This window comes from Camarhynchus parvulus, unplaced genomic scaffold (genome assembly GCF_901933205.1).
Source record: "Camarhynchus parvulus unplaced genomic scaffold, STF_HiC, whole genome shotgun sequence".
Lineage (NCBI taxonomy): Eukaryota > Metazoa > Chordata > Aves > Passeriformes > Thraupidae > Camarhynchus > Camarhynchus parvulus.
Window position 1 is genome coordinate 244,559 of NW_022148259.1, and position 13,192 is coordinate 257,750.

A 13,192-nucleotide genomic window follows, 5' to 3' on the forward strand; every position below is an offset into this window, starting at 1 on the left:
TGACACTATTGATGTGATGTCATCACTGTGACATCAGCGTGGCGATTTTACTGTGTGAGGTCATCGCTGCGACATCATCGGGATTAATATATTCGCGTGACGTCATCGGCACGACATCACATCGCCAAAAGCCCCGCCCCCTTCTCACTGCTGAAGTCACACCCCCAACCCCTGTAGTGACATCACACCCTCACAACCAATCACAACGCGGTTCCTCTGCTTTATTCCCTCCCCACAAGCCCCGCCCCTCCCCCAAGCCCCGCCCCTCCCCCAAGCCCCGCCCCTCACAGCTCCCCCCGGGCGTGCCGGATGTAGTGCCGATGCAACGCCCCCTCCCGGGCGAAGCCCCGCCCACACTCCGTACACGCCAGAAGAGGCGTGGCCTTCCTGGCGGGGGGCGCGGCCTCCGCGGGCTCCGCCCCCCTGTGGGCGTGGCCGCGCTGGTGGCGCAGCAGCGCGGGGGAGGAGCCGAAGGGGCGGCCGCAGACGAAGCAGACGAAGAGCGCCCCCCGCAGGCCGAGCGCAGTCGCGCGGGTGCTGCCGCTTGGCGTGGCGCGCGGCGAAGGCGGCGTCGGGAAACGTGATGAGGCACCGCGGGCAGTGCTGGGAGCCCGGGGAGTCTGCGGGGACACACGGACACTGAGGGGACACACGGACACTGAGGGACACACGGACACGGGTCAGGGACACACGGACACTGAGGGGACACACGGACACCCATAGGGACACACGGACACGGTCAGGGCCGGACGGACACTGAGGGGACAGACGGACACCCATAGGGACACACGGACACGGGTCAGGGACACACGGACACTGAGGGGACAGACGGACACCCATAGGGACACACGGACACGGGTCAGGGACACACGGACACTGAGGGGACAGACGGATGGACACTGAGGGGACAGACAGACACCCATAGGGACACACGGACACGGGTCAGGGACAGACGGACACTGAGGGGACAGACGGACACCCATAGGGACAGACGGACACCCAGGGGACACACGGACAGGGGTCAGGGACAGACGGACACCCATAGGGACACACGGACACGGGTCAGGGACACACGGACACGGGTCAGGGACGGACGGACACCCATAGGGACACACGGACACCCATAGGGACAGACGGACACGGGTCAGGGACACACGGACACTGAGGGGACAGACGGACACCCATAGGGATGCACGGACACCCATAGGGACACACGGACACCCATAGGGACACACGGACACGGGTCAGGGCCGGACGGACACTGAGGGGACAGACGGACACGGGTCAGGGACACACGGACACCTATAGGGACACACGGACACTGAGGGGACAGACAGATGGACACTGAGGGGACAGACAGACACCCATAGGGACACACGGACACGGGTCAGGGACAGATGGACGGACACAGGGACAGACGGACACTGAGGGGACAGACAGACGGACACGGGTCAGGGACGCACGGACACCCATAGGGACGGACGGACACGGGTCAGGGACGGACGGACACGGGTCAGGGACAGACGAACGGACACTGAGGGGACAGACGGAGACGGGTCAGGGACGGACGGACGCCCATGAGGGGACAGACAGACAGACACCAGGACAGACGGACGCCCACAGGGACAGACGGACACGGGTCAGGGACGGACAGACACCCATAGGGACAGACGGGCACCCATAGGGACAGACAGACGGACACCAAGACAGCCAGCCAGCCAGCCATAGGGACGGACAGACGGACAGCGGTCAGGACGGACAGACAGACACCAGGACAGACGGACACCGGGACAGACAGAGCTCAGGGACAGACGGACAGCGGGGACACGATGGGGACGCGAGTGACGCTCTGGGGACAAAGGGGACGGAGGTGACACCGCGGGGACACCTTGGGGACACGGGGACCCCCAGAGCCCCTCCCCCGCCCCTCCCCCACTCACAGGCGGCTCCTCCGCTCCCGGGGGGGGTCCCGGCCCCTCCCCCCCCTCCCCCACCTCCTCCTTCCTCCCTCCCCTCGGGGCGGGGGAGGGGCGCGTCGAGGGGGGCGGGGCAAAATCCGAAGAGGGCGGAGCCAACTCCGGGGGCTCCGCCATTGGCTGCGGGAGGGGAAAGGGAAAGGGGGGGTCAGAGGGGCCCCCGGGACCCCCAAAAACCCCCCCGGGACCCCCAAAACCCCCCGGGACCCCCAAAACCGCCCGGGACCACCAAAACCCCCCGGGACCCCAAAACACCCCCGGGACCACCAAACGCCCCCAAAACTGACCCGGAACCCCCCAAATGCCCCCGGTACCCCCCAAAACCCCCCAGGACCCTCCTGGGACCCCCAGGACCCCCCCCGGGACCCCCAAAAAGCCCTCGGGACCCCCCGAGACCCCCAAACCCACCCCCGCCCCTCACTCGCTGTCCCGGCCGCTTCCGGCTTCCGGTACGGCGACCAACACAAACGCACTTCCGGTTCCGGTCTAAGTGGTTTGGACACGCCCACTTAGCTCGGAAAGGAGTGGGCGTGGTTTGAAGAGGGTGATGTCAGTGGCGGCCAATAGGAAAAAGGGGGCGGGGCTTGGCGCGGGATGGGAGCGCGGGAATCTCCCAGTATAAACCAGTAAAAACCAGTAAAAAACGGAAAAACCAGTACAAAGTGGCACAAACCAGTGATCCCAGTCCCTCCCAGTTTTATATATTACAATAAATAATTCTTTGTATACAATTACAATTGCTATATTTACAGATATTTATCTGAACTTTTAAAGATATTTATAGAGTTTCTATTAAAATACGCATTTGAATTTGTTAAAAATGTAAATTTACATTTTAATTTAAAAATATTTAATGTTTTATATTTTAATACTATTTTTCTATTTATATTTTATATTTCTACTGTTGTATTTTATGTTTAGTATTTTTATAATTTTATGCTTTTATATTTTATACTTTTTATATTTTATAGTTTTACGATTTATATTTTTATTACTTACATATTACATTCTTAAAGTTTTATATTTCATATTTATACTTTATACCTTTATATATAATTATATTTTATATCTTTTATGTCTATACATATATCTTATAATTCGTAATTATATATTTATATTTAATATTTATTTTTGTATTCTTATAATTTTGTTTATACATATTTGTATTTTTATATTTATATTTTCTAATTCTGTATTTTAATACTTTATATTTCTATATATTGTATTTTTATATTCACACTTATATTTTATATTTTTATTTTGTATTACATACTCATTTTTTATATTTTTATGTTTTTATATTTGATATATTTTACATTTGTAGTTTTTAAATTTATATTTTATTCTTATATTTCTATATTTCATATTTATACTTTATATCTTTATATATATTTCTATTTTGTTCATTTTATATCTGTATTTATATTTTTATATTTTATACTTCTATCTTTATATATTTTTGTATCTTTATACTTACATTTTCTAATTCTATAACTTAATACTTTATATTTATTTCATAGTTTTATGATTTATATTTATTTTTGTATTTTAATATTTTAATTTTGCATTATATCTTCATATTGTATACTCTAGTATTTATAGTTTATATTTTATACTTATATTTGTATTTTATATGTTTATATTTTTATATTTCATAGATTTATTTTTTATATTTCAATATTTTTATTTCAGTATTTCACATACATTTTTTAAAGAGCCATCGCCCCTTTAAGAAGGCCCCGCCCACCTTTTAAAAGCCCCGCCCACTTCCCCACCCCCATTAATGAACTCATTCATTTCTACGCAAATCCGCTTTATTCCACCTAAACAAAAAGGGGCGTGGCTTAAGGGAGGGGGCGTGTCCCCGCCGATGACATCACTGCCGCGCTGATGACGTCACCAGGTAGGGCTGGGCTGGGATTGGCCGTTGCCGCTCCCCGCAGAGCAGCAGCCAATGGGGACGCACGAACACCAGCGAGGGGCGGAGCTCCAGCGCCTGGGGGGGCGGAGATTGAAGTTAAACGGGGCGGGGCCACACCCAGCTAAGCCCCGCCCCCTTTCCTAGTTAGGCCACACCTCTTCGAAGGCGGGGTCCCAATCCTGTGACGTCACCACGTGGGTCACCGATTCGTCCATGTAGGGAGCCAGGGAGCTGCAGACCAGTGAAAACCAGTATGGACCAGTACGGACCGTACGGACCGGTATGGACCGGTATGGACCGGTATGGACCAGTATGGACCGAGTACGGACCGGTATGGACCAGTATGGACCAGTATGGACCAGTATGGATGGGTCGTATCTCCCAGTTCCTTCCCAGTCCCCCCCAGTTCCCTCCCAGTATGAACCAGTACTAACCAGTGAACCCCAATCCCCTCCCAGTTTGATCCCAGTCCCTCCCAGTACAAACCAGTAACCCCAAATCCCTCTTTAACCCTTTCCCAGCCCCTCCCAGTTCCCTCCCAATCCATCCCAGTACAAACCAGTGAACCCCAAGCCCCTCCCAGTCCATTCCCAGTTCCCTCCCAATACAAACCAGTATAACCCAGACCCCCCTTTAACCCCTTCCCAGTCGCCTCCCAGTACAAACCAGTAACCCTAAAACCATTCCCCATCTCTCCCAGTCCCATCCCAGTCCATCCCAGTCCGTCCCAGTCCATTCCCAGTACAAACCAGTACAAACCAGTCCCTCCCAGTCCATCCCAGTCCCTCCCAGTCCATTCCCAGTACAAACCAGTCCGTCCCAGTACAAACCAGAGAACCCCAATCCCCTCCCAGTTTGATCCCAGTCCATCCCAGTCGCATCCCAGTCCCTCCCAGTACAAACCAGTGCAAACCAGTCCCTCCCAGTCCATTCCCAGTACAAACCAGTCCATTCCCAGTACAAACCAGTCCCTCCCAGTCCATTCCCAGTACAAACCAGTCCGTCCCAGTACAAACCAGTGAACCCCAATCCCCTCCCAGTTTGATCCCAGTCCCTCCCAGTCCCTCCCAGTCCCTCCCAGTCCATCCCAGTCCGTCCCAGTCCTTCCCAGTCCCTCCCAGTCCATTCCCAGTCCCTCCCAGTACAAACCAGTCCGTCCCAGTCCATCCCAGTCCCTCCCAGTCCATTCCCAGTCCCTGCCACTCCATTCCCAGTCCCTCCCAGTCCATCCCAGTCCATCCCAGTCCCTCCCAGTCCCTCCCAGTCCATTCCCAGTCCCTCCCAGTCCATTCCCAGTACAAACCAGTCCATTCCCAGTCCCTCCCAGTCCCTCCCAGTACAAACCAGTCCTCCCAGTCCCACTCACCCCCCGAACGCCACCACGAGGCGCCGCAGCCGCCGCCCCTCCCCCTCGGGGAACTCTCCGTGCAAAAAGAATTTTTTGTCCTCAAAAAAATCTGTGTGGGGGGGAGGGAGGGGTCAGAAAACGGGGGGCGGGGCTAAAAGGGGAGGGGTGGGGGAGGGGCACGCACCGGGCAGGGGGGGGATGGGCGGCCCCGCCCCCTCCTCCTCATCATCATCATCATCCTCGCTGTTCTCCTCGGTGGAGCCGCCAAAGGGGTCGGTGCTGGAACGGGGAGGACACGCCCACCTTAACGGGGACACGCCCACTTCGAGGACACGCCCATTGGAACGCTGACCACGCCCGCTTCATGTTGGGACACACCCCACTTAAGGCGTGGCCACACTGAATGGATTGGCATAGAAGGCCAGGGTGGCCACGCCCATTTAGGAGATGGCCACGCCTACTTTGACTAGGGGACACGCCCACTTGAGGTGGGGCAATGTCACCAAAATATGGCCACACCCACCTCAGGTGTGGCCACACCCAATTGAAATATGGCCACGCCCCACCAGATATGACCACACCTACTTAATAGATGGCCACGCCCACTACAGGGGTGGAGCACACCTACTTGAGATGTGGCCACGCCCACTCAGGTGCGATCCCACCCACTTAATGTGTGACTCCACCCACCTAAGGTCAGACCACGCCCATGTAGAGTATGGCCACACCCACTCAGTGTGGCCCCTCCCATTTAAGGCATGGCCACGCCCACTCGTGGAATCCCACTTACTTAAGGTCTAACTCCGCCCACTTTCGGTGCGTCCCCATCCGTTCAAAACATGGCCACGCCCACCTCAAATGCGGCCACGCCCATTGCAAATGTGGCCACGCCCACCTTAGGGATGATCCCAAGCATTTACTTCATGGCCACGCCCATTAAAAACATGGCCACGCCCACAAATGCGGCCATGCCCACTTCAGCTGTGACTCCACCCACTCAAAATATGACCACGCCGACCCCATGTGTGACCACGCCCACTTTTATGTTAGACCACGCCCATCCCATGTCTGGCCCCGCCCCCTCACTCCAAACTCACTCCTCTGATTGGTCCTCGCTGTCAGCAGACTCAGGGGGCGTGGCCGGCGCCGCAGGGGGCGGAGTCTCTGGTTTGTCCGTCTGAGGAGGCCCCGCCCCCTTTTCCACCTTAGGGGAAGGGCATGAAGGGGGCGGGGCCTCCTCAGGCTCCTCCCCCTCGCTGTCAGAGGAGGCGGAGCCATCCAGGAGGTACCTGGGGGAGGGGCAAAATGAAGCCACACCCATTTAGGGGCGTGGCTTCCACTTAGCCCCTCCCAATGTGGGTGTGGCCAAAAGGGGCATGGCCTATCCACATACATTTAAAAGGGCCCAAAATTCTCATTTTTCACCCAAATTTCACCGAATTTTTTTGGTTTTCACTCCCACGTGTGCCCAGGTGCCCCCAGACGACCCCAAAGCCCCAAATTCCCAATTTTTCACCCAAATTTTGCTGGTTTTCCCCATTTATCTGTCCTAAGGTGTGTCACCAAAACCCCCCAAAATGTCCATTTTTTACCCAAATTTCACCAAATTTTTGGGTTTTTTCCCTGTTTTCCCCCTCCCAGATGTGCCCAGGTATCTCCAGGTGTGCCCAGGTGTGTTTCTATTCCTGCCAGGTCAGCCCAAACCCCCAAAACCCCCCCAAAATCTCCATTTTTCCCAAATTTCACCCAAATTTTCCTCCAAATTTACCCCAATTTTTACCCAAATTTCCCCCAATTTTTACTCAAATTTCACCCGAATTTCACCCAATTTTCACCATTTTTCCCCATTTTCCCCTCCCAGATGTGCCCAGGTATCTCCAGGTGTGCCCAGGTGTGTTTCCATCCCTCCCAGGTGTGCCCAGGTGTGTTTCCATCCCTGCCAGGTGTGCCCAAACCCCCAAAACCCCCCCAAAATCTCCATTTTTCCCCCAAATTTCGCCCAAATTTCAGCAAATTTCCGGGTTTTTTCCCCGTTTTCCCCCTCCCAGGTGTGCCCAGGTGTGCCCAGGTGTGCCCCCCCCCAAAACCCCCAAAATCTCCATTTTTCCCAAATTTCTCAGCCTCCTGCCCGTTTCTCGCCTCCCAGGAGTCCCACTGTGCCCAGGTGGCCCCCGTTCACCCGCCCTCCTGCCCCGTTTCTGGCACTCCCAGATCCACCTGGCGCCCACCACGACCCCCGCCTGGGGCAAGGCGCGCCTGGGAAGGGCGCACCCCACAGGGACCCACAGTGGGCGTGGCCGCCGCCCAAAGGGGCGTGGCCACGCCAAAACGGGCGGGGTTGGCCCGAAAATGGGCGTGGCTGCATAAAAAACGGACATACAGCCCAAAAAATGGGCGTGGCCACGCCATAAATGGAAATAGCCGTTTTAAAAGTGGGCGTGGCCATCCAAAAGATGGGCGTGGCCAAACCATAAAGGGAAAAAACACCTTTAAAATGGGCGTGGTTGTCCCAAAATGGGCGTGGCCACAGCTGGTTTTTCAAAAAATGGGCGTGGCCACACAAAAAATGGAGATAAGTGACTGAAAATGGGCGTGGCCACACCATAAATGGAAATAGCACTTTAAGAATGGGTGTGGTTGTCCCAAAAGGGGCGTGGCCACACAAAAAATGGATATAACCAACTGAAAATGGGCGTGGCCATGCCATAAATGGAAAGAACACCTTTAAATGGGCGTGGTTGTCACAAAAGTGGGCGTGGCCACACCAAAATTAGAAACAACACTTTTAAAGTGGGCGTGGCCATCTCATAAATGTAAATAACTTAAAATGGGCGTGGTGGTCTCAAAATGGGCGTGGCGGTCTCAAAAGGGGCGTGACCACACACCCCCAAAAAAACCTTTAAAAAGGGGGTGTGGCCACACCATATATGGACATTACTGCCTCCAAATGGGTGTGGCCGCCCGAAAGTGGGCGTGGCCACCCCAAAGTGGGCGCTGGCCATCCCATAAATGAGCACAACCGTCAAAAAAGTGGGCGTGGCCACTCCATACACAAACACAACCACCCAAGAAAAGGGCGTGGCCGCCCCATATATGGGCATAACGATTCTCAAGTGGGTGTGGCCAGCCCCCCAAAAAAGTGGGCGTGGCCTCTTAAACGATTGGGGGAGGGGTCACCTACACCAGGTGCGTGCACTCAGGTGTCCAGTCGGGCCGATACTCCGCCCCCATGGCCGTGGCCGCCGCCCTCAGGTGACCCCGCAGAGGGTTCTGGAACCCGCTCAGCGCCAGCACCACCCCCCCCAAAATGGGACCCCCCGAATCGGGGTTTGGTTTTTGGGGGGGTCCCGGGTTTTTCTGGGGGGGTCCCGGTTTTTCTGGGGGGTCCCGGGTTTTGTGGGGGGTTCCGGATTTTTTGGGGATTTTTTGGGGGGTTTTGGAGGGGTTTTTTCGGGTTTTGGAGGGGATTTTTGGGGTTTTTTGGGTTTTTTTTGGGGGGTGCCGTTGGTGGGGGTGGTGGTGGGGGAGGGGAGGCGGCGCTTGGGGGGCTGTGGGGAGAAAAAAAACAAGGGGGGGAGGGGTTAGAATGGGATTTTGGTGGATTTTGGGGGGTCCCAGGTGAAGTTTGGGGTCCCAGGTGAAATTTGAGGGGAATTTGGGGGGTCCCAGGTGGATTTTGGGGGGTCCCAGGTGGGGCTGGGGGTCCCAGGTGGGGTTTGAGGGGTCCCAGGTGGGGTTTGAGGGGGGTTTGGGGGGTCCCAGGTGGATTTTGGGGGTCCCAGGTGGATTTTGGGGGGTCCCAGGTGAGATTTTGGGGTCCCAGGTAGGGTTTGAGGGGGTTTGGGGGGTCCCAGGTGGATTTTGGGGGTCCCAGGTGGATTTTGAGGGGGCCCAGGTGAAGCTTGGGGTCCCAGGTGACATTTGAGGGGAATTTGGGGGGGTCCCAGGTGGATTTTGGGGGGTCCCAGGTGGGGTTTGAGGGGGGTTTGGGGGGTCCCAGGTGAGATTTTGGCGTCCCAGATGGATTTTGGAGGGTCTCAGGTGAGGTTTGGGGTCCCCTGGGTGAGATTTTGCCCCCCCCAGGTGTGCCCAGGTGCATTTTGGAGCCCCCCAGGTGTATTTAGAGCCCCCAGGTGTATTTAGAGCCCCCCAGGTGTATTTAGGGCCCCCCAGGTGCTCCCTTACCTGCTCCCTGTTGCTTTCCTGCCGAGGCGGCCAGGTGTAGCTAGGGCCCGGAGGGGGCTTTGGGGCCTGGGGGGGGGGAGGGGCAGAGGCCGTGAGGGGGTGGGGCTTAAATGGGGTGGGGGAGGGGCAGGTGGGAGGAGCCTTATCTGGGGTGGGGGAGGGGCTTTGTTTAGGGCGGGGGAGGAGCTGAAAGAGGCGGAGCCTCACCTGCGGGGGAGGGGCCTCGTTTGGGGTGGGGGAGGGGCTGAAGGGGGCGGGGCCTCACCTGTGTTGGGGGGGGCGGAAGGGGGGGGGCCTCACCTGTGCTGGGGGAGGGGCTGAAGGGGGCGGGGCCTCACCTGCGTTGGGGAGGGGCCTCGTTTGGGGTGGGGGAGGGGCTGAAGGGGGCGGGGCCTCACCTGCGTTGGTGGGAGGGGCTGAAGGGGGAGGGGCTGAAGGGGCGGGGCCTCACCTGCGTTGGGGGCGGGGCTGAAGGGGGAGGGGCTGAAGGGGGCGGGGCCTCACTTGCATTGGGGAGGGGCTGAAGGGGCGGGGCCGAAGGGGCGGGGCCTCACCTGTGTTGGGGAGGGGCTGAAGGGGGAGGGGCCTCACCTGTGTTGGGGAGGGGCTGAAGGGGGTGGGGCCTCACCTGTGTTGGGGGCGGGGCTGAAGGGGGAGGGGCTGAAGGGGGCGGGGCCTCACCTGCATTGGGGAGGGGCTGAAGAGGGCGGGGCCGAAGGGGCGGGGCCTCACCTGCATTGGGGCCGGGGCGTCGGTAGAACAGCGCCCCAGGGGGGCGCCGGGGGCTCCCCTCCCCCTCCTCGCGCAGAGTGAACGGACCCAGGCGGCGAACCTGGGGGGGGAGGGGCCACAGGGGTCAGCTGGGGTCACTGAGGGGTCACTGAGGGTCACTCATTGGTCACTGGTCACTCAGTGGTCACTCATTGGTCAGTGGTCACTCGTTGGTCACTCACTGGTCTCTCAGTGGTCAGTGGTCACCCATCGGTCACCCATTGGTCACTCATTGGTCAGTGGTCACTCACTGGTCACTCATTGGTCACTCACTGGTCAGTGGTCACTCAGTGGTCACTCAGTGGTCACTGGTCACTCTCCGGTCACCCATGGGTCACCCACTGGTCACTCACTGGTCAGTGGTCACTCACTGGTCACCCATCGGTCAGTGGTCACTCATGGTCACTCATTGGTCACTCACTGGTCAGTGGTCACTCACTGGTCACTCAGTGGTCACTCAGTGGTCACTCAGTGGTCACCCATCGGTCAGTAGTCACTCATGGTCACTCATTGGTCACTCACTGGTCAGTGGTCACTCATTGGTCACTCATTGGTCACTCATTGGTCACTCACTGGTCAGTGGTCACTCAGTGGTCACTCAGTGGTCACTCACCGGCGCCGGGGGCGGTTCCTCTCCCTCCTCGGGCGCAGCGAACGCTCTGATGAAGGCCAGGCCGTAGGGGCGGCTCTGGGGGCGGGGCCAACAGGTGAGACCGGACAGGTGAGACCCGAACCCCCCCCAGGTGACCTCTGACCCCCAGGTGTCCTCCCACCCCCAGGTGCGCTCACCTGGCAGTAGGGCTGGCTCAGCACCACCTGCAGCCGGTCGTACCTGGCCGTGGGCGTGGCCGTGGGCGTGGCCGTGGGCGTGGCCGGACGCTTGACCAATGCCTGAGGCCCAAAGAGCCGCACCCGGCCTGGCCCCGCCCCCGCCCGGCTCTCACTGGGTGACATCAGAGCAGAACTGGGGAGGAGCACCTGGGACAGGTGGGACAGGTGAGACATGGACAGGTGAGATATGGACAGGTGAGATGGGACAGGTGAGATATGGACAGGTGAGATATGGACAGGTGAGATATGGACAGGTGAGACATGGACAGGTGAGATATGGACAGGTGAGATATGGACAGGTGAGAAATGGACAGGTGAGATATGGACAGGTGAGACATGGACAGGTGAGATGGGACAGGTGAGATATGGACAGGTGAGATATGGACAGGTGAGATGGGACAGGTGAGATGGGACAGGTGAGACATGGACAGGTGAGATATGGACAGGTGAGATGTGACAGGTGAGATGGGACAGGTGAGATGGGACAGGTGAGACAGATGCCCCCAAGTGCCCCCAGGTAACTCCAAACCCCCAAAATCCCCATTTTTCACCCCAAATTTCACCCATTTTTTCTCATCTACCCCCTCCCAGGTGTGCCCAGGTGTCCCCAAATTCTCCAAATTTTCACTGATTTTCCCCAAATTTTTCAAGATTTTCCCCAATTTTTCACCGATTTTCCCCAAAATTTCACCGATTTTCCCCAATTTTTCACCGATTTTCTCCAAATTTTCACCTATTTTCCCCAAATTTTCACCGATTTTCCCCAAATTTTCCCGTTTCCCCCCGTTTCCGCGCCAGGTGTGCCCAGGTGTATCTCAGGTGTCACCTGGATTTTCCCCCGCAGATTTTCCCACCAGATCCTCCCCAAAACTTCACCCGATTTTCCGCAAATTTGGATGGGCAGCGGTCGCCAATTTGGGAAACCATTTTCCCCAAATTCAGACCAGTAACCTCCCAGTGCCATCCCAGTACATCCCAGTACGTCCCAGTTCAGACCAGTACGTCCCAGTTCAGACCAGTACGTCCCAGTGCCATCCCAGTCCATCCCAGTACATCCCAGTTCAGACCAGTTTCCCCCAGTTCCATCCCATTTTCCCCCAATTTCCATCCCAGTCCATCCCAAATTCTTCCAGTTCAGACCAGTAACCTCCCAGTGCCATCCCAGTAACCCCCAGTGCCATCCCAGTAACCCCCAGTACATCCCAGTTCAAACCAGTACATCCCAGTTCAGACCAGTACGTCCCAGTTCAGACCAGTAACCCCCCAGTGCCATCCCAGTCCATCCCAGTACGTCCCAGTTCAGACCAGTAACCTCCCAGTGCCATCCCAGTAACCCCCAGTGCCATCCCAGTTCAAACCAGTACATCCCAGTTCAGACCAGTAACCCCCAGTACGTCCCAGTTCAGACCAGTAACCCCCAGTTCAGACCAGTACGTCCCAGTTCAAACCAGTACATCCCAGTTCAGACCAGTAACCCCCAGTGCCCTCCCAGTAACCCCCAGTGCCCTCCCAGTTCAAACCAGTAACCCCCCAGTGCCATCCCAGTAACCCCCAGTCCATCCCAATTCAAACCAGTACATCCCAGTGCCATCCCAGTAACCCCCCAATCATATCCGAGTTCCCTCCAAATCCCTTCCCAGTCCCTCCCAGTCCATCCCAGTGCCCCTCAAACCCCTCCCAGTATAAACCAGTAACCGCAAATCCCCCTTTGACCCTTTCCCAGTCCATCCCAGCGCCCCCCAATCCCCTCCCAGTCCATCCCAGTCCCTCCCAGTCCATCCCAGTCCCACCTCCAGCACCACACTCAGCTGTTTCTCCCCCGCCGCCGCTCCCCTCCATTTCCCGCCATCTTCGGGCCTCAGCAGATTCTCCGCCGGGTGACGCTGCGGACGCACCGGAGCCTCAACAACGACCCCAACCCCGGTAACGGACCGGAACCTCCTCCCGGTCCTACCGAACCCCCCTGGACCCACCGGATCCGCGCTGGTCACCGACACCACCCGCGTGAACGGAATCTCCGCCATTGCCGCCTCCCTCCCCTCACGGCTCCACCGGAAGCCCCCCTCAGAGCTCCACCGGAAGTCGCCTCAGAGTTCCCTTCATGGAGGAGACGCTCTGTCCAACACCCCCCCGAAATCTATGGTTTCCCCGCAGTCCTCC

At 56.8% G+C, this 13,192-nt stretch overlaps 2 protein-coding genes across 2 annotated transcripts; both read right to left on the bottom strand.

Moving 5' to 3' along the window:
• Nucleotides 1-260: 260 nt before the first annotated feature.
• Nucleotides 261-3,773, bottom strand: ZNF576 (zinc finger protein 576). The gene is made up of 4 exons (XM_030970082.1): nucleotides 3,752-3,773; nucleotides 2,398-2,462; nucleotides 1,941-2,096; nucleotides 261-620 (listed from the first exon to the last, which is right to left on the bottom strand). The coding sequence occupies exons 1-4, from the start codon at nucleotides 3,771-3,773 to the stop codon at nucleotides 285-287; spliced, it is 579 nt and encodes a 192-aa protein (XP_030825942.1). The 3' UTR covers nucleotides 261-284.
• An 8-nt stretch (nucleotides 3,774-3,781) lies between these two features.
• Nucleotides 3,782-13,096, bottom strand: XRCC1 (X-ray repair cross complementing 1). The gene is made up of 14 exons (XM_030970084.1): nucleotides 13,006-13,096; nucleotides 12,823-12,915; nucleotides 10,991-11,242; nucleotides 10,815-10,889; nucleotides 10,163-10,262; nucleotides 9,935-9,984; nucleotides 9,431-9,496; nucleotides 8,427-8,659; nucleotides 7,425-7,604; nucleotides 6,343-6,534; nucleotides 5,430-5,548; nucleotides 5,264-5,354; nucleotides 4,053-4,128; nucleotides 3,782-3,972 (listed from the first exon to the last, which is right to left on the bottom strand). Exons 1-14 carry the CDS (start codon nucleotides 13,054-13,056, stop codon nucleotides 3,853-3,855), a joined length of 1,698 nt encoding a protein of 565 aa, XP_030825944.1. The 5' UTR covers nucleotides 13,057-13,096; the 3' UTR covers nucleotides 3,782-3,852.
• Between the last annotated feature and the right edge of the window lie 96 nt (nucleotides 13,097-13,192).